The sequence below is a fragment of the Cololabis saira genome, chromosome 8, assembly GCF_033807715.1.
Source record: "Cololabis saira isolate AMF1-May2022 chromosome 8, fColSai1.1, whole genome shotgun sequence".
In the NCBI taxonomy this organism is placed as follows: Eukaryota; Metazoa; Chordata; class Actinopteri; order Beloniformes; family Belonidae; genus Cololabis; species Cololabis saira.
Genome location: NC_084594.1, coordinates 871,633 through 890,962, shown reverse-complemented (window position 1 = coordinate 890,962; position 19,330 = coordinate 871,633). Strand labels below are relative to the sequence as shown.

Sequence of the window (19,330 nt, the reverse complement as noted above, 5' to 3'; positions counted from 1 at the left end):
AGAATGTAAGGACCAATCAATCAGCTCCCAGAATGGAAGGACCAATCAGCTCCAGAATGTAAGGACCAATCAGCTCCCAGAATGGAAGGACCAATCAGCTCCCAGAATGGAAGGACCAATCAGCTCCAGAATGGAAGGACCAATCAGCTCCAGAATGGAAGGACCAATCAGCTCCAGAATGTAAGGACCAATCAGCTCCAGAATGGAAGGACCAATCAGCTCCCAGAATGGAAGGACCAATCAGCTCCAGAATGTAAGGACCAATCAGCTCCAGAATGGAAGGACCAATCAGCTCTCAGAATGGAAGGACCAATCAGCTCCAGAATGGAAGGACCAATCAGCTCCCAGAATGGAAGGACCAATCAGCTCCAGAATGGAAGGACCAATCAGCTCCAGAATGGAAGGACCAATCAGCTCCAGAATGCTGATACACTAGTTGTCAGATGAACTATTGCAGTTCCAACTGTAAACTCATCAGTTCCAGTTGATTTAAAGCTTCCTGTTTGTGATGTGGATGATCAGCTGCCTGATTCCCGGTTCCAGGAACTCTAACGTTCCTCGGTGTCTCACACCTCCACTAATCCCGCCATCACATCATTCCCCCGTCTGTCCTTCACTAACGGCACGTACGAGAGCTTTTTTCTGATCCTTCCCCCTCCCAGACGTCCTCACATGAAGCTCTGACATCTATAATTCATCATAGTGTTTGAACTAATAAAGAGGCTGCAGTCATTTTTGGAGACGAGCTGCGTTTTTTGCAGAAACGGCCACATCAAAGTCTCCAGGAGCCTCATTGGAATTCAAAGCACTTTAATCCGAGAAGGGAAATAAAAAACGCTGATCCGGGCTGAACCGTTCACTTTCAAGTGCTGCTTCAGTCAGTTTCATCCTCCATTCAGACGCATTTCATCTGGAATAAAAGGCTTTTTTTCCCACATTTGTCCTCCGATGGTCTCTCTCATAGCCATGTCTCCTCCTCCTTCCACGGAGCTGCTGCGATACGTCAGCGTCGCCGCCATATTGGATGTTCAAGACTGTAAACTAATACAAGTAAATGGATTTATTTTCATAAAGCATCTTTCTACAAAGAAATGTACGTTTTACGTCTCATTTATTCATTCACACACGCACTAATATACTTGGAAACAGTTAGGCACCAAATATAATATATTTAATTTTCTCAGATGGTAAAAATAAGAACTTTATTGATCCCACATAGGAGTAATTCATGTTCTATCAGCTATAGAGAACAAGGTAGTGCCGAAAAACAAGATATATCCCCCCTCACAAAAATAAGAAAAATACAATATCATATTCTCATCAACAAAACAAATTTTCAAAAAACAAAATAACATATTTTAACCATTTTTAAGACAATAAAATAACTGAAAAAATCTGAAAAATGGTTCAAATATGTTATTTTGTTACTTGAAAAATTTTAAATATGTTTTGTTGATGAGAAAATATGTTTCTGTATTTTTCTTATTTTTGTGAGGGGGATATATATTGTTTTTAGGCACTACCTTGTTCTCTATAGCTGATATAACATGAATAAATAAGTCCATTTACTTGTATTAGTTTCCAGCGCAGTCTTGAACATCCAATATGGCGGCGTGGTTGACGTATCACAGCAGCTCCGTGGGGCAGATACGTTTATATGTCTATGGTCTCTCTGCCTCCGCAGCAATGCATGCTGGGAAAGGATGCAGCAAACGAAGCAGTGCATGCTGGGAAAGGATGCAGCAACACTGGACTCTGACGCTGAGACAGCCGGGTCTCCGTCCAAAGGACACTCATTAATTTAATTTAATTTAATCTTCCCCTGCGGAGCGACCGGTGATGGTTCCAGTCACTGTTGTCTGTAACCATGACGACGGCAAAATGAGGCTTTGTCTGTAACCATGACGACGGTAAAATGAGGCTTTGTCTGTAACCATGACAACGGTAAAATGAGGCTTTGTCTGTAACCATGACGACGGTAAAAGGAGACTTTGTCTGTAACCATGACGACGGTAAAATGAGGCTTCTGTAAACCCTCATCTTCAGTTTAGCCTCATTACCAACCAGATCTAAGCTTAGATTCTCTACATTTGCACCCACGGCATATTTAGGTCAATTTTCTGTTTTCTTTACTTCATTCATTAGATCCAGGATGACGGTGCAGATCAGACTAACCTCCAGGATGACGGTGCAGATGATCAGACTAACCTCCAGGATGACGGTGCAGATCAGACTAACCTCCAGGATGACGGTGCAGATCAGACTAACCTCCAGGATGACGGTGCAGATCAGACTAACCTCCAGGATGACGGTGCAGATGATCAGACTAACCTCCAGGATGACGGTGCAGATGATCAGACTAACCTCCAGGATGACGGTGCAGATCAGACTAACCTCCAGGATGACGGTGCAGATCAGACTAACCTCCAGGATGACGGTGCAGATGATCAGACTAACCTCCAGGATGACGGTGCAGATGATCAGACTAACCTCCAGGATGACGGTGCAGATCAGACTAACCTCCAGGATGACGGTGCAGATCAGACTAACCTCCAGGATGACGGTGCAGATCAGACTAACCTCCAGGATGACGGTGCAGATGATCAGACTAACCTCCAGGATGACGGTGCAGATGATCAGACTAACCTCCAGGATGACGGTGCAGATGATCAGACTAACCTCCAGGATGACGGTGCAGATGATCAGACTAACCTCCAGGATGACGGTGCAGATGATCAGACTAACCTCCAGGATGACGGTGCAGATCAGACTAACCTCCAGGATGACGGTGCAGATGATCAGACTAACCTCCAGGATGATAGTGCAGATCAGACTAACCTCCAGGATGACGGTGCAGATGATCAGACTAACCTCCAGGATGATGGTGCAGATCAGACTAACCTCCAGGATGACGGTGCAGATCAGACTAACCTCCAGGATGACGGTGCAGATGATCAGACTAACCTCCAGGATGACGGTGTAGATCAGACTAACCTCCAGGATGACGGTGCAGATCAGACTAACCTCCAGGATGACGGTGCAGATGATCGGACTAACCTCCAGGATGACGGTGCAGATCAGACTAACCTCCAGGATGACGGTGCAGATGATCAGACTAACCTCCAGGATGACGGTGCAGATGATCAGACTAACCTCCAGGATGACGGTGCAGATGATCAGACTAACCTCCAGGATGATGGTGCAGATGATCAGACTAACCTCCAGGATGACGGTGCAGATCAGACTAACCTCCAGGATGACGGTGCAGATCAGACTAACCTCCAGGATGACGGTGCAGATGATCAGACTAACCTCCAGGATGACGGTGCAGATCAGACTAACCTCCAGGATGACGGTGCAGATCAGACTAACCTCCAGGATGACGGTGCAGATCAGACTAACCTCCAGGATGACGGTGCAGATCAGACTAACCTCCAGGATGACGGTGCAGATCAGACTAACCTCCAGGATGACGGTGCAGATCAGACTAACCTCCAGGATGACGGTGCAGATGATCAGACTAACCTCCAGGATGACGGTGTAGATCAGACTAACCTCCAGGATGACGGTGCAGATGATCAGACTAACCTCCAGGATGACGGTGTAGATCAGACTAACCTCCAGGATGACGGTGCAGATCAGACTAACCTCCAGGATGATGGTGCAGATCAGACTAACCTCCAGGATGACGGTGTAGATGATCAGACTAACCTCCAGGATGACGGTGCAGATCAGACTAACCTCCAGGATGATGGTGCAGATCAGACTAACCTCCAGGATGATGGTGCAGATCAGACTAACCTCCAGGATGACGGTGCAGATGATCAGACTAACCTCCAGGATGACGGTGCAGATCAGACTAACCTCCAGGATGATGGTGCAGATCAGACTAACCTCCAGGATGATGGTGCAGATGATCAGACTAACCTCCAGGATGATGGTGCAGATCAGACTAACCTCCAGGATGATGGTGCAGATGATCAGACTAACCTCCAGGATGACGGTGCAGATCAGACTAACCTCCAGGATGACGGTGCAGATGATCAGACTAACCTCCAGGATGACGGTGCAGATCAGACTAACCTCCAGGATGACGGTGCAGATGATCAGACTAACCTCCAGGATGACGGTGCAGATGATCAGACTAACCTCCAGGATGACGGTGCAGATCAGACTAACCTCCAGGATGACGGTGCAGATCAGACTAACCTCCAGGATGACGGTGCAGATCAGACTAACCTCCAGGATGACGGTGCAGATCAGACTAACCTCCAGGATGATGGTGCAGATCAGACTAACCTCCAGGATGACGGTGTAGATCAGACTAACCTCCAGGATGATGGTGCAGATGATCAGACTAACCTCCAGGATGACGGTGCAGATGATCAGACTAACCTCCAGGATGACGGTGCAGATGATCAGACTAACCTCCAGGATGACGGTGCAGATGATCAGACTAACCTCCAGGATGACGGTGCAGATGATCAGACTAACCTCCAGGATGACGGTGCAGATGATCAGACTAACCTCCAGGATGACGGTGCAGATCAGACTAACCTCCAGGATGACGGTGCAGATGATCAGACTAACCTCCAGGATGACGGTGCAGATGATCAGACTAACCTCCAGGATGACGGTGCAGATGATCAGACTAACCTCCAGGATGACGGTGCAGATGATCAGACTAACCTCCAGGATGACGGTGCAGATCAGACTAACCTCCAGGATGACGGTGCAGATCAGACTAACCTCCAGGATGATGGTGCAGATGATCAGACTAACCTCCAGGATGACGGTGCAGATGATCAGACTAACCTCCAGGATGACGGTGCAGATGATCAGACTAACCTCCAGGATGACGGTGCAGATGATCAGACTAACCTCCAGGATGACGGTGCAGATGATCAGACTAACCTCCAGGATGACGGTGCAGATCAGACTAACCTCCAGGATGACGGTGCAGATGTTCCTCACACACTGGATGACGGAGTCCTGGCCGCCGGAGATCGTCACCTCTCTCTCCGTGGAGTTGGGGAGGAGATCACCCGCTACCTGGACCTGAGCACCTGTAGACTACACACATTAATACACACATTAATACACACACACACACACACATTAATACACAAGGTAAGAAAGAAAAGAGAAGAAAATAAGAGAAGAGATAAGAGAAAATGTAGAAACGTAGTTTCTCCAATCTGGAGAAAAGTGGGTGGAAAGTGGGTTTAAATGAGGCAAAGTAACAAGCTTTTTCTCTCCAATAGATTGTTATAATTTTGGTGTTCAAAAAGTCTTTGTTCAAACTTAAGTCTTGAAAATTAGGGGGTCGTCTTATAATCAGGTTTGTCTTATAATATCCACAAACTCACCTCTAATAACTAACCCTAAAGACCTAACTATCCCTAACCCTAAAGACTAACTAACTAACCCTAAAGACCTAACTAACTAACCCTAAAGACTAACTAACTAACCCTAAAGACTTAACTAACTAACTAACTAACTAACTAACTAACTAACTAACTAACTAACTAACTAACTAACTAACTAACTAACTAACGAGGAGACCGCTCCGTCCACAAACTGACCTCCCGGATCTCCTTGATCTTGGATCCTCCTTTGCCGATCAGCGAGCCGCACTGGCTAGCAGGGATGACGAGCCGCAGGGTGACGGGCGGCTTGCTGGTCACCGTGCCGTTGGCTAGCAACGCTGCCAGGTCCTGAGGAGGAGAAGAAGAAGAAACATCAGGGAACGTTGGCCAGCAACGCTGCCAGGTCCTGAGGAGAAGAAGAAGAAGAAACATCAGGGAACGTTGGCCAGCAACGCTGCCAGGTCCTGAGGAGAAGAAGAAGAAGAAACATCAGGGAACGTTGGCCAGCAACGCTGCCAGGTCCTGAGGAGAAGAAGAAACATCAGGGAACGTTGGCCAGCAACGCTGCCAGGTCCTGAGGAGAAGAAGAAGAAACATCAGGGAACGTTGGCCAGCAACGCTGCCAGGTCCTGAGGAGAAGAAGAAGAAACATCAGGGAACGTTGGCCAGCAACGCTGCCAGGTCCTGAGAAGAAGAAGAAGAAGAAGAAACATCAGGGAACGTTGGCCAGCAACGCTGCCAGGTCCTGAGCAGAAGAAGAAGAAACAGCTGCAGTTCTGCGTTCACTCAGGAAACCACATGAAATAAGATTACAGACATGTTTCGTTTCCATAAGTCTGCTTCCAGTAATGATTACAATCCATTCAAGCTTGATTTCCAAGACATCTGTTGTATTAGACGTATATAGACGTGTATATAGATACAATTGAATTGAATTGAATTGAATTGAATTGTTATCATGGTAGAGACTTTTTTCTCAACATTTCAACTTTTTTCCCAACATTTTTTCCCCACCTCCTCCATCTTCAGTGTGATCATGGTGAAGGCTCTGAAGCAACAGTCCGTTGGTCCCCCCTCACCCCCACCCCGCCAGGGTCCAGACCTGATCCAGGTCCAGACCCCCCCCTAGACCCAGGTCCCCCCCAGGTCCTACCTCCTCCATCTTCAGTGTGATCATGGTGAAGGCTCTGAAGCAGCAGTCTGTCGGTCCGGTGATGGTGATGATTCTCTCTGGACAGGAACCCTCCGAGATGTTGATCCTGGCGCTGCTCTGTTGGGGGGGGGGGGCAATAAGTGGGGTGGGGGGGCAATAAGGGCGGGGGGGGGGGGGGGGGGGGGGGGGGGGGGAAACCAAGAGGAAGAGGGGGGAGGAGATGTTTGATGAAACCAGGTGAAGAGAGTCCTTGTCTCCGGGTCTTGGACCTGGACTCGTCTCTCCGGACGATAATCTCTAACCTCGGTTCTCTATGATGTCACAGGGGGAGGAGCTTCCTCACAGGGGGAGGAGCTTCCACTTCCTACTACTACTACTTCTAATCTCCTCCAGGCCCGACTGCTGTAACAGCCTGCTCATCGGTACTGGACTACCCTGAACATCTGGAACTCCCTCCCTGAACATCTGGAACTTCCTGCCTGAACATCTGGAACTCCCTCCCTGAACATCTGGAACTCCCTGAACATCTGGAACTCCCTCCCTCCCTTTTCTTCCGGCTCTTGGGGAAGGCGGACACTTTTCTGCTCCTCTCCCTTATCTGTCTGCCCTGCTGCTGCTTTTGTCCTGTCTCGTCTTCAGAGTCTCTTCTTTTCACTCCTCCCAAACTCTACAATCATGGAATTGATTAACTGGTCTCTCAACACAATTGACCACATTTTTGCGACGACAAGTCAGGGGGTAAGGGAGCCCTCCTGCCCCGATGGGATGTTTTTTGCCGGATACACAATGGATTCCTGGAAACATTGGAGGCCGTTGTGTTTGGCGATTCTGTCTGTCGAGGACGTTGAAGATGCTTCATAATTGGATTTATGATAGCAGGATTTCTCCTGATCGGAGGAGGGGGATTCCTGGTCTATCGACAAACGCGTAAGTCGTCGACAGCTGTTCTGGCTCTTTCAGAGCTGCCGGACGTGGCTGAAGGATCAAGCAAGGTGATCAACACTCAGACTTTAACGTTGGGGGAGCAAAGCCGTAAACTGGATGTGATTCTTGAACAGAATCTCAGGCTGGCGGCGTCTTTGAGCTCATTAGCAAGATGGATAAGACCTGGAAGTTGGAAGCTCGGCTTGGCGGGAATTGATCACAAATTCATCTGATTGGAGTCGCCATTGATGAACCAGAGACTGAAGGCAGACGGAAAATTACTGGAGTCTGCCTGTTCCCTTTCTTTCAAAACAATTGTTGATTCTATAATCTGACCTTGACAGGGCAGCTTGGCCCGCTGCTCCAGTCACAATCTCCCTGGTGGAATGTAAAAAGGTGACTCTGCCCCCACTAACCCTCCCCTCTCAGGAACATCTGTGGACCTGTTTCAGAACTGACCGAGCCGTCTGATAACATCAAGGACATTGGCTGAGGAGCAGCTCTGAGCGAAGTTCACGAACTTACCGCTACACACACTTGCTGATAATAAACTCCCTCAACTCAACGCCTTCCCTGGCTCCCCTCTTATAGCCCTCCTGACACGGTCGCCGGGTTCGAGCGCCACGCTGCCGGGACCCCCCCCCCCTCCCGACTTGCCCACCGCCCATACCCATGCAAGTTATGATGTTGTTTTGTTGTGTGTATGTTGCTTTTCTGTGCTGAGGTGTTTTTTTGCACCTTGACACTAGGTATTAATACACAGTGTGAAGATCCTTTTTTCCCTCCTCCTCCATCCCAGTGTCATCCTTCCTCTAAAAATGGCGTCCGTATTAATGGAGCCATCGGTGTAAACCGGAGTCAAGTTCTCTCGTCTGATTTATGTCTGACTTGGCAATAAAGCTTTTTCTGATTCTGATTCTGAAACATCTGGAACTCCCTGAACATCTGGAACTCCCTCCCTGAACATCTGGAACTCCCTCCCTGAATATCTGGAACTCCCTCCCTGAACATCTGGAACTCCCTCCCTGAACATCTGGAACTCCCTGAACATCTGGAACTCTCTCCCTGAACATCTGGAACTCCCTGCCTGAACATCTGGAACTCCCTCCCTGAACATCTGGAACTTCCTCCCTGAACATCTGGAACTCCCTCCCTGAACATCTGGAACTCCCTCCCTGAACATCTGGAACTCCCTGAACATATGGAACTCCCTCCCTGAACATCTGGAACTCCCTCCCTGAATATCTGGAACTCCCTCCCTGAACATCTGGAACTCCCTGAACATATGGAACTCCCTCCCTGAACATCTGGAACTCCCTCCCTGAATATCTGGAACTCCCTCCCTGAACATCTGGAAATCCCTCCCTGAACATCTGGAACTCCCTCCCTGAACATCTGGAACTCCCTCCCTGAACATCTGGAACTCCCTCCCTGAATATCTGGAACTCCCTCCCTGAACATCTGGAACTCCCTCCCTGAACAGCTACATCGAACGTTGAACCTCCAGACCCAAACCCTCTGTAGCCGCTAGACCAACCCCCCCCCCCCCCCCTCCTGCTGGACAGAGCAGAGCATCATGGGACATCTGTCTCCATCACTCTTCATTTGGAGGAAGGAAGGAGGAACTGGATACTGGATTATTAGATAGAGAGAGAGTGTGTGTGTGTGTGTGTGCGTGCGTGCGTGCGTGCGTGCGTGCGTGCGTGCGTGCGTGCGTGCGTGCGTGCGTGCGTGCGTGCGTGCGTGCGTGCGTGCGTGCGTGCGTGCGTGCGTGCGTGCGTGCGTGCGTGCGTGTGTGTGTGTAATGTAATCCTCTCTGTTCCTTCTGAGGCAAAAACATCCACTGAAATATTCATGTTTCCTGTCTGAGGGGGGAAGTTCCTCCGTCCTTCTGTCTCCTCATCCTCCTGAACCTTCCAGACCTCGTCCTCCTGGTCCCCCTAAACCCCCAGACCTCGTCCTCCTGGTCCCCCTAAACCCCCCAGACCTCGTCCTCCTGGTCCTCCTGGTCCTCCTGGTCCCCCTAAACCCCCCAGACCTCGTCCTCCTGGTCCCCCTAAACCCCCCAGACCTCGTCCTCCTGGTCCTCCTGGTCCTCCTGGTCCCCCTAAACCCCCCAGACCTCGTCCTCCTGGTCCCCCTAAACCCCCCAGACCTCGTCCTCCTGGTCCTCCTGGTCCTCCTGGTCCCCCTAAACCCCCCAGACCTCGTCCTCCTGGTCCCCCTAAACCCCCAGACCTCGTCCTCCTGAACCTGAACCTGGACTGAAGCAGAAAGAGACAACAGTGGAAGATTCTCACCTCTTCTCGTATTCTCTTCACAGTTTCTCCTTTCTGTGAAAAGACAACAACAACGATCTTTAGAGGTCAGTTGGAGGTCAGTTGGAGGTCAGTTAGAGGTCAGTTACAGGTCAGTTAGTGGTCAGTTGGAGGTCAGTTAGAGGTCAGTTAGAGGTGAGTTAGAGGTCAGTTAGAGGTCAGTTAGAGGTCAGTTAGAGGTCAGTTGGAGGTCAGTTAGAGGTCAGTTAGAGGTCAGTTAGAGGTCAGTTGGAGGTCAGTTAGAGGTCATTTAGAGGTCAGTTAGAGGTCAGTTAGAGGTCAGTTGGAGGTCAGTTAGAGGTCATTTAGAGGTCAGTTGGAGGTCAGTTAGAGGTCAGTTAGAGGTCAGTTAGAGGTCAGTTGGAGGTCAGTTGGAGGTCAGTTTGAGGTCAGACGGTGATGAAGATGTGCAGAGTGAATTCTTCTGTTGATCACATGCAGCAGTGGGAACATCTCACCTTCCCAATGATGCTTCCAACTTCCTGTGGAGAAAAACACAAACAGGAAGTCAGGATCTACGGAACGTCTGTCACCGGTGTGGTTGTTGAGGACCCAAACACAGGAGAGCAGGAGTTCCAAAAACTGGGTTTATTAATTAAAAAACAAGAACTAAAAGCGCTGCAGAGCAGGATTAACAAAAACCAGGATCATGAACGACAAAAACTGTGAGGAGACATGGAGGCAGCAACCAGTACACGAGACACAGGGGGTAACGAGACACAGGTGATAACGAGACACAGGGGATAACGAGACACAGGGGATAACGAGATACAGGGGTTAACGAGACACAGGGGATAACGAGACACAGGGGATAACGAGACACAGGGGATAATGAAACACAGGGGATAACGAGACACGGGATAACGAGACACAGGGGATAACGAGACACAGGTGATAACGAGACACAGGGGATAACGAGACACGGGATAACGAGACACAGGGGATAATGAGACACAGGGGATAATGAGACACAGGGGATAACAAGACACAGGGGATAACCAGACACAGGTGATAACGAGACACAGGGGATAATGAGACACAGGGGATAACGAGACACAGGGAATAACGAGACACAGGGGATAACGAGACACAGGGGATAACGAGACACAGGGGATAACGAGATACAGGGGATAACGAGACACAGCGGATAACGAGACACAGGGAATAACGAGACACAGGGGATAACGAGACACAGGGGATAACGAGACACAGGGGATAACGAGACACAGGGGATAACGAGACACAGGGGTTAACGAGACACAGGGGATAACGAGATACAGGGGTTAACGAGACACAGGGGATAACGAGACACAGGGGATAACGAGACACAGGGGATAACGAGACACAGGGGATAACGAGACCCAGCGGATAATGAGACACAGGGGATAACGAGACACAGGGGATAACGAGACACAGGTGATAACGAGACACAGAGGATAACGAGACACAGGTGATAACGAGACACAGGGGATAACGAGACACGGGGGATAACGAGACACAGGGGATAACGAGACACAGGGGATAACGAGACACTGGGGATAACGAGACACTGGGGATAACGAGACACAGGGGATAACGAGACACAGGGGATAACGAGATACAGGGGATAACGAGACACAGGGGATAACGAGACACAGGGGGTAACGAGACACAGGGGATAACGAGACACAGGGGATAACGAGACACAGGGGATTACGAGACACATTTGATAACGAGACACAGGGGTTAACGAGACACAGGGGATAACGAGACAAAGGGGATAACGAGACACAGGGGATAACGAGACACAGGGGATAACGAGACACAGGGGATAACGAGACACAGGGGATAACGAGACACAGGTGACGACAATCAGGGCAGATGGAAACAGGAGGAGCAGAACTGAAACACAAACTGGGGGAAATGTCAAACCCTGACAACGTCTCATAAGTGGAGACGGATCATCCTGTCAACTAGTTTAGTCCCGATCAATCGGCCCGATCACGTCATTGTCAAAACATCGGTATCGGGCAAAAAAATATTGGGACAAACCTAGTTATTAATGTTTTAATGTATATTAATTATGTCTATTTTGCTCATGTCTGCCTGTGTTTGTTTCTTCTCTTACAGATCTCCAAGGCTCGTGTGCTCGTTGTGTTTCCTTGTGTTTTTCGCGTTTTAGACTAGCAGTTGATGTCACCCCTCACCTTTATATATATATATATATTTTGTCATGACCGGCTCTAAGTCATGGCAAAATAGGGGACAAGAGACGGAAGTGAAACAAATAATATTTATTAAGCTTACCGAAAAACAAACAACTGAGGTACCATAACCAACAGAAAAAGCCATAAGGATCCTATGGAGTGTGGAGTCAGTAAGTCAGTAGTGTGTGTGAGTGATGGATGAGTGAAACATAGTTTAGTGCAGGGTGTGTGGATGGAAAGAATACAGAAGAACTAGAACACAAACAAAGACATGGAGAGCTGAGGGAAGGTGTTCTCTCCTAGAGATCTCCTTAGACTGAGGTGCAGGCTGGTTATATACTCAGGGGTGGAGACACCGGGCCCAGGTGAATCCAATGAGCACAAGCAGGCAATCAACCCTCAATCAGCAGGTTCTCCAGTTTCAGGACTACCTGGAATGTTAGCTTGCATGATGCTCCATATTAGGAGTAATCTATATAGGGGCATCACAATATATATATATATATATATATATATATATATATATATATATATATATATATATATATATATATATATATATATATATATATACCTTAGGTTTTTATAAACATGTATATGTCGATGATACCGACCTTTCCGTGCATGAGGAGGCGCAGCGTTAGCGTGACGCCGGCGGCCCCGTCTCCAAACTCCTGCTCACAGCTCATGGTGGAGGTGGAGGTGGAGGAGGAGGATTCTGGGAGACGCATGAAGGTCCAGGTCCTGGGGGGGGTCGGTCCAGACCTGGTGGAGCTGAGGGGGACTGGGGGGTCCTGGGGAGTCCTGGGGGGTCCTGGGTTCAGGTCCTGGTTCAGGTCCTGGTTCAGGTCCTGGTTCAGGTCCTGGTTCAGGTCCTGGTTCAGGTCCTGGTTCAGGTCCTGGGACTGGACTGGATCTACCTTCACACCAGTTCTCTGTTGGAGGCAGGAAGAGGAGAACATTAGTTGTGACATGATACAGGTGTGTACCGATTTTCGTGCATGTACGTCAAACCGTATTGTGGGGCTTGAAAACAAAGTTTCCTAGGGGGCGCTGTTGAGCCGTTAGGCCACGCCCCTTTTTGACACTATTAGAATACGTAATTTTTCGCCACATGGGACGTGCGTGTCAAGTTTCACAACTTTTCAAGTAAGTTATGCGCCTCGAAAAACGCAATTATTTTCAGATAAAATAAGAATTATAATAATCGTTGCGATTTCAATAGGGCTTTGCACAAGCCTTGCTGCTGCTTGGGCCCTAACAAGCCTTGCTGCTGCTTGGGCCCTAACAAGCCTTGCTGGTGCTTGGGCCCTAACAAGCCTTGCTGCTGCTTGGGCCCTAACAAGCCTTGCTGCTGCTTGGGCCCTAACAAGCCTTGCTGCTGCTTGGGCCCTAACAAGCCTTGCTGGTGCTTGGGCCCTAACAAGTGTTGAGGTTATTTTTATATAATCATTTTTTATATAATCATTTGAATATTTGTGTGCTGGGGAAATGGAAGAACTCTGAGCCTCACAACATGATAAGGGAGGGGCCGCGGCCTTGAAAAACTGTGGCAAACGGATGATAGGCAAATAATGATAATATAGAAAACTGTACAAAGAGGCTCCAGTCTCCTCGGGGGCAGAGCTCATAAAATGATAAGAGGCAAAATCATGACTTCAAAGAAATTTCTGGCAGATGTGTAGAATCGGGGCCTACAAAACAATGCAGTTAGTGTCATACTATGTTTGAACCAGCTATAAAAGAGAAGAAAAGAGAGAGAGAGATCAGAGCTATCTTGGACCGCGGAACATGTGATGCTCTCCTGTGAACCGATTCTTTAAAATTGTACTTTTTTGCAATAAAAGACCTTCATAGCATTTTTGTGGACGAATATCAGCCAAAACTTCGACTTGTGTTTTTTTTCCCTTTAACCTTGGACCAAAGGTTTAAACACTTAGAAAACTTGGACGTAGGTCTATTGGATTTATATTTTTTATTCTACACAAGCCTTGCTGCTGCTAGGGCCCTAAATAACAAAAATTCCTACAGATACAATAGGGCCTTGGAACGGTCATGCTCGGGCCCTAATGTCATGCTCGGGCCCTAATGTCATGCTCGGGCCCTAATGTCATGCTCTGGCCCTAATGTCATGCTCGGGTCCTAATGTCATGCTCGGGCCCTAATGTCATGCTCGGGCCCTAATGTCATGCTCGGGTCCTAACATTGGTTAGCATCATAGGTTAGCATTGGCTAAGTAAGCCAGGCTAAAGCTGCTAACTGTGATTGACAGCAGGTGGGCGTGTCCCTGTCAGCTCATTTACAACGCAACGCTCATCAGTTTGGGGAAAAGGAGGCTCGACAAAGCCCTCGTTGGAAACCTGTGGGTGACATCATACAGTACGTTCACATGCAGCGATTCAACCTGGTTGCAGGTTTGAGACTTTAAACCGACTTTAAAACTGCATGTAAACACCTCAACCTGGTCAAGTCAACTTGGTCAAGCCGGATTCATCAACCAGTTTGGAGCACCTAGATAAGCCAGTTGCAACCGCCTTGTTAATGCCATGTGTACGGGGACATGGATATTACAGTCTGCGCATGCTTGAGATTTTCCCCCGGGTGGGGTTTTCCCCCGGGGGAGGGGATTCACCCGGAAGTGAAAGGAGACGACGCAACGCGTGCTCAGTAGTAGCACCCTGGGGTGTCGTGTGACTGCTTCAGGGGTGTCGACAAAATATTTCCTATTCTGACATTTCATATATAAATACTGTATTTTCGCGACCATACGGGCGCCGTGTGAAAAGGCATAGCCTCAGTCTTGTGTCATTTCTGTATTTAAAACACACGGCGCACCGACCGAAACGGCACACACACAACAACACACACACACACACACACACACACACACACAAGAACACACACACAAGCACACAAGCGTGCGTATTTAAAAATACAGCGGGAGCAAAACTTTGTTTGATTGTAGGCTACTTTATTTCAGTTTTTACATTAATCAAACCCATCCAAGTCCTCATCCTTTGTTTCTGCATTAAAGAGCTCCGCTAAATCAGCTGTGCCAGTCCGAAATTCCTCGCTGTCAGAGTCACGTTCCGTGCCGTGCGGCGCCTCGGAAATGCACGCTTTTGCAAAAGCTCGCAAAATAATCCCAGCAGACACGTTAGCCCACGCATCAACAATCCATCTGCAAACTGTGGCATAACTTGGCCGGCGCTGCCTTCCACTCCTGGACAAACTCTTCTCCCTCTCAGTCATCCGTCGCTCACACGCCGCTGCAGCCTTAAGTCTGATTTATGGTTCTGCGTTAACCAACGCAGAGATTACGCCGTAGGTTATGCGGCGACGCACACGTACGGTGCGCTTTGCCACGTACGTTACGGCGTAGGCTCTGCGTCGATTCAACGCGGAACCATAAATCAGGTCAACTTTGAACGGCCGGTTCACACCGCCCGTTCAAACTATGGTGACTTTTAAAAGTCACCATAGTTTCTGTCCATCAGCGTGGCAACCAAGCACAGCAGTGAACGATGACTTCTACTCTGGTGCAGTTAACGTGTTCAAGTTATTGATACAAAATAAACAGGATTTATGCATTTACAGTCAGAGCGATGCAGTGCGGTTTTTAATTATATTTTACTCTGGGGTGTCGTGAGAATTTATTCACTTTTGAAAGGTGTCATGACTAAAAAAAAGTTGAGAAAGGCTGTTTTAGACAGATTATTAATAGGAAAGCAGTTAGAATGCACTTTTTCCTTTCCTTGTTGTTAAGCGGAGGTCAACCGGAAGTGGCTCTTTGTTGAAATGGTTACCATGGTTACCTCGGGTACAGCGCCACCTATCGTCACGGAGTCAGCCATGCTCTGGTTACAGTGGCTTATTCAATCTGATTCAGTCTGATCTCAGAACAGCATGTGTAATCAGACAAGTGATCCAATCTTCTGCATGTCATTATCTGATCAGATCTGCAACCAGGTTGAATCGCTGCACGTGTACGTACTGATAGACATATAAACGTAGACGCCGCATCGAGCACTGAGCGTCAGGCAGAACAAGTTTCTGTCTGACTCTCAGCTGCTGCAGTTACATCTTCCTGTTGTCATGTTTCCTTCTCCTGCCGTCACCATGACGACGGGACCCCGGTGACAGAGATGCAGATGAATAACTCTTATCAACACATGGGTGTGTATGGAGCGTTAGCGGATTAGCATAGCCCCCCGTCTCCATCCAGCCGCCTCATGAAAGATGAAGACGCTACTAAAGTAGGTCAAGCTGATGCAGCAGGTCTGGTGATGCTGGAGAATCAGCTGCAATATGGGAGTTTACAACGTCTGAAAAGGACAACGAATGTGCAGTTTGCAAGTGTGTCCAAAGAAAAAACCCAGAGGAGAAATGTGACAAAATAAATTCAACACAACGAAGCTGATAAGACATTTGAAAGTTTCTCACACAAAGGAACATATTGAGTTGCCAAAGTTAGCTGCCGCTAAGGCAGAGAAACAACAGGAGAAACGCTGCTAACGCTGCTAACGCTGCTAACGCTGCTAACGCTGCTAACACCGCTAATTCCACTAACGCCGCTAACGCCGCTAATGCCGCTAACACCGCTAATGCCACTAATGCCGCTAACACCGCTAATGCCACTAATGCCGCTAACACCGCTAATGCCGTTAACACCACTAACGCCGCTAATGCCGCTAATGCCGCTAACACCGCTAATACCGTTAACACCACTAACGCCGCTAACGCCGCTAACTCCACTGAACGTAACAGAGACATAAATGTCAGCAAGAAAAATAAACTACTACATCGTAAGGTTAAGGATTAAGGATTCATATTGATCATCATTTCTATTGTAGCAGACGTCGGGTTTAGCCGCGTCGTTAGCTGCTCGGATCAGCGGTTCGCGCTGCTGCGTCGTTAATATTTCACTGATAAATGACCGCCGGAGTTTTACCGGAATATTTAGTCAGATCCAAACCCTCACGCAGGACGACGGTCGTGTCCGTCGCTTCACCAGTGACGTCTGATTCTAGTGAAGAGTTTCCTCACACGCCGCGGACGCTATCGCTAAAGATTTAGCAAACCTTGATAATTAATCATTATTTTTTTATTTTAAGATTAAATTCCTCTTTCCACAGGAAAACTACGGTTTATAGTTAACTTGTATCAGCCTTTAGAGAGTGACATGTGTGCATGATTATTATTATTATTATTATTATTATTATTATTATTATTATTATTATTATTATTATTATTATTATTAGGGCCCGAGCACTTGCAGTGCGAAGGCCCTATTGTATTTGCAGGAATTTTTATTATTATTATTATTATTATTATTATTTTCCTGACAAAGTGAAGGCCTTTTTGCCCCCCTTAACATGCCCAAAAAGTCACCAAATTTTGCACCCTAGTCAGGCCTGGCGAAAAATTTGATATTTAAAGGTTTGCATTAATGGGCGTGGCAAAATGGCTCAACAGCGCCCCCCAGAAAACTTTGTGCCTCAAGCCCCACGATACGATTTGACGTACATGCACGAAAATCAGTACACACCTGTATCATGGGACAACTTAAACAAAAGTCTCTTGGGGTCATGCCCGAAACCGAACAGGATGTCGGCCATTTTGAATTAGTCGTGTCATTTTGGCGAAATTTATGCCATTCCTTCGAAAGTTAATTCAGCCCGAACCGTAACGTGCCCCCAAGTGTGTTATACATCAAAATGTGCGTCTCCATCCTGCGACAACACGCATTACTTTTCTCTTTCAAAAGCGTTACCGTGGCGGCGCTAGACGCCAAAAAGCGCGCCCACCCTTCATCTGATTGGTTCAACAGAAAAAACTTTGTGCCTCAAGCCCCATAATACGGTTTGACGTACATGAACGAAAATCGGTACACTCCTGTATCATGTCGCAACTAAAAGAAAAGTCTCTTGGCGTCATGGCCGAAACCGAACAGGAAGTCGGCCATTTTGAACATTCTGAATTAATTGCGTAATTTTGGAGCAATATATGCCATTCCTTCGAGAGTTAATTCAGCCCGAACCGTATCGTGAACCCAGATGTGTTATACATCAAAATGTGCGTCCCTATCCTGCGACTACACGCATTACTTTTCTCTTTCGAAAGTGTTACCGTAGTGACGCTAGACGCCAACAAGCGCACCCCCCCTTCATCTGATTGGTCCATATTTGATAGTTCCCCAAAAAGTACCAAATTTGGCATGCAAGCCAGGCCTGGCGATAAATTTGATATTTCATGGTTTGCATTAATGGGCGTGGCAAAATGGCTCAACAGCGCCCCCCGGAAAACTTTGTGCCTCAAGCCCCACAATACGGTTTGACGTACATGCACGAAAATCGGTACACACCTGTATCATGTCGCAACTTAAAGAAAAGTCTCTTGGAGCCATGGCCGAAACCGAACAGGAAGTCAGCCATTTTGAATTAATTGTGTAATTTTGGCGCAATTTATGCCATTCCTTCGGCAGTTAATTCAGCCCGAACCGTAACGTGCACCCAGGTGTGTTATACACCAAAATGTGCGTCTCCATCGTGCGACACCACACATTACTTTTCTCTTTCAAAAGTGTTACCGTGGCGACGCTAGACGCGAAAAAGCGCACCCACCCTTCATCTGATTGGTCCATATTTGATAGTTCTCCAAAAGTCACCAAAATTTGCATGCAAGCCAGGCCTGGCGATAAATGTGATATTTCATGGTTTCCATTAATGGGCGTGGCCTAACGGCTCAACAGCGCCCCCTAGAATACTTTTCTCTGCCATAACTTTTGAATGGTTTCACATAGAGAGTTGTGGGTGGTGTCATGGGACTCTGTAATGAGTCCTTAAGCTTCGTTGGCCTTAATTAGCCCCGCCCCTTCTTCTGATTGGTTGTCCCGATTTTCTGCTATAACTTTTGAATGGTTTGACATAGAAAGTCGTGGGTGGTGTCATCAGATTCTTTATGGAGTCCTTGACCTTCATTGGCCTGAATTAGCCCCGCCCCTTCTTCTGATTGGTTGTCCTTTTTTTATAATAAAATTGCCGCGAGCCGCCAGTCGCTCTCGCGCTTCCTGATTCAAACGTCTGCCGGCCCCGCCCCCTGACCAATCAGTGGCGAGTAGGGTGATGGCGGCCCCGCCCCCCGACCAATCAGTGGCGAGTAGGGTGATGACGGCGCCGCCCCCCGACCAATCAGTGGCGAGTAGGGTGATGACGGCCCCGCCCCCCGACCAATCAGCTCCCTGTAATGTGGTGACTTCAGAAATATTCCCGGCTCAGCCCGGTTACAACCTTGGCAGAATGGTTACAGAAAAAGTAATAATTTAAATAGTAGGGTTTTACTAATATTTATAACTTACAAATATTTAAAAAATTAGGAAAA

At 47.9% G+C, this 19,330-nt stretch overlaps 1 protein-coding gene across 3 annotated transcripts in view; it reads right to left on the bottom strand.

Moving 5' to 3' along the window:
* The window catches only part of LOC133448221 (poly(rC)-binding protein 2-like), an 81,748-nt gene that overhangs the window by 26,537 nt on the left and 35,881 nt on the right, over nt 1-19,330 (bottom strand). For 2 of the 3 annotated variants that reach the window (XM_061726559.1, XM_061726561.1), the window contains exons 3-8: nt 12,565-12,885; nt 10,223-10,246; nt 9,747-9,779; nt 6,523-6,639; nt 5,586-5,717; nt 4,945-5,073 (exon numbers count right to left, since the gene is read on the bottom strand). In XM_061726559.1, coding sequence (XP_061582543.1) covers nt 4,945-5,073; nt 5,586-5,717; nt 6,523-6,639; nt 9,747-9,779; nt 10,223-10,246; nt 12,565-12,681 — 552 coding nt within the window. In that variant the 5' untranslated portion in view covers nt 12,682-12,885. Of the gene's footprint in view, nt 1-4,944; nt 5,074-5,585; nt 5,718-6,383; nt 6,424-6,522; nt 6,640-9,746; nt 9,780-10,222; nt 10,247-12,564; nt 12,886-19,330 lie in introns of those variants that run through there. The other variant, XM_061726560.1, reaches the window with a different exon arrangement.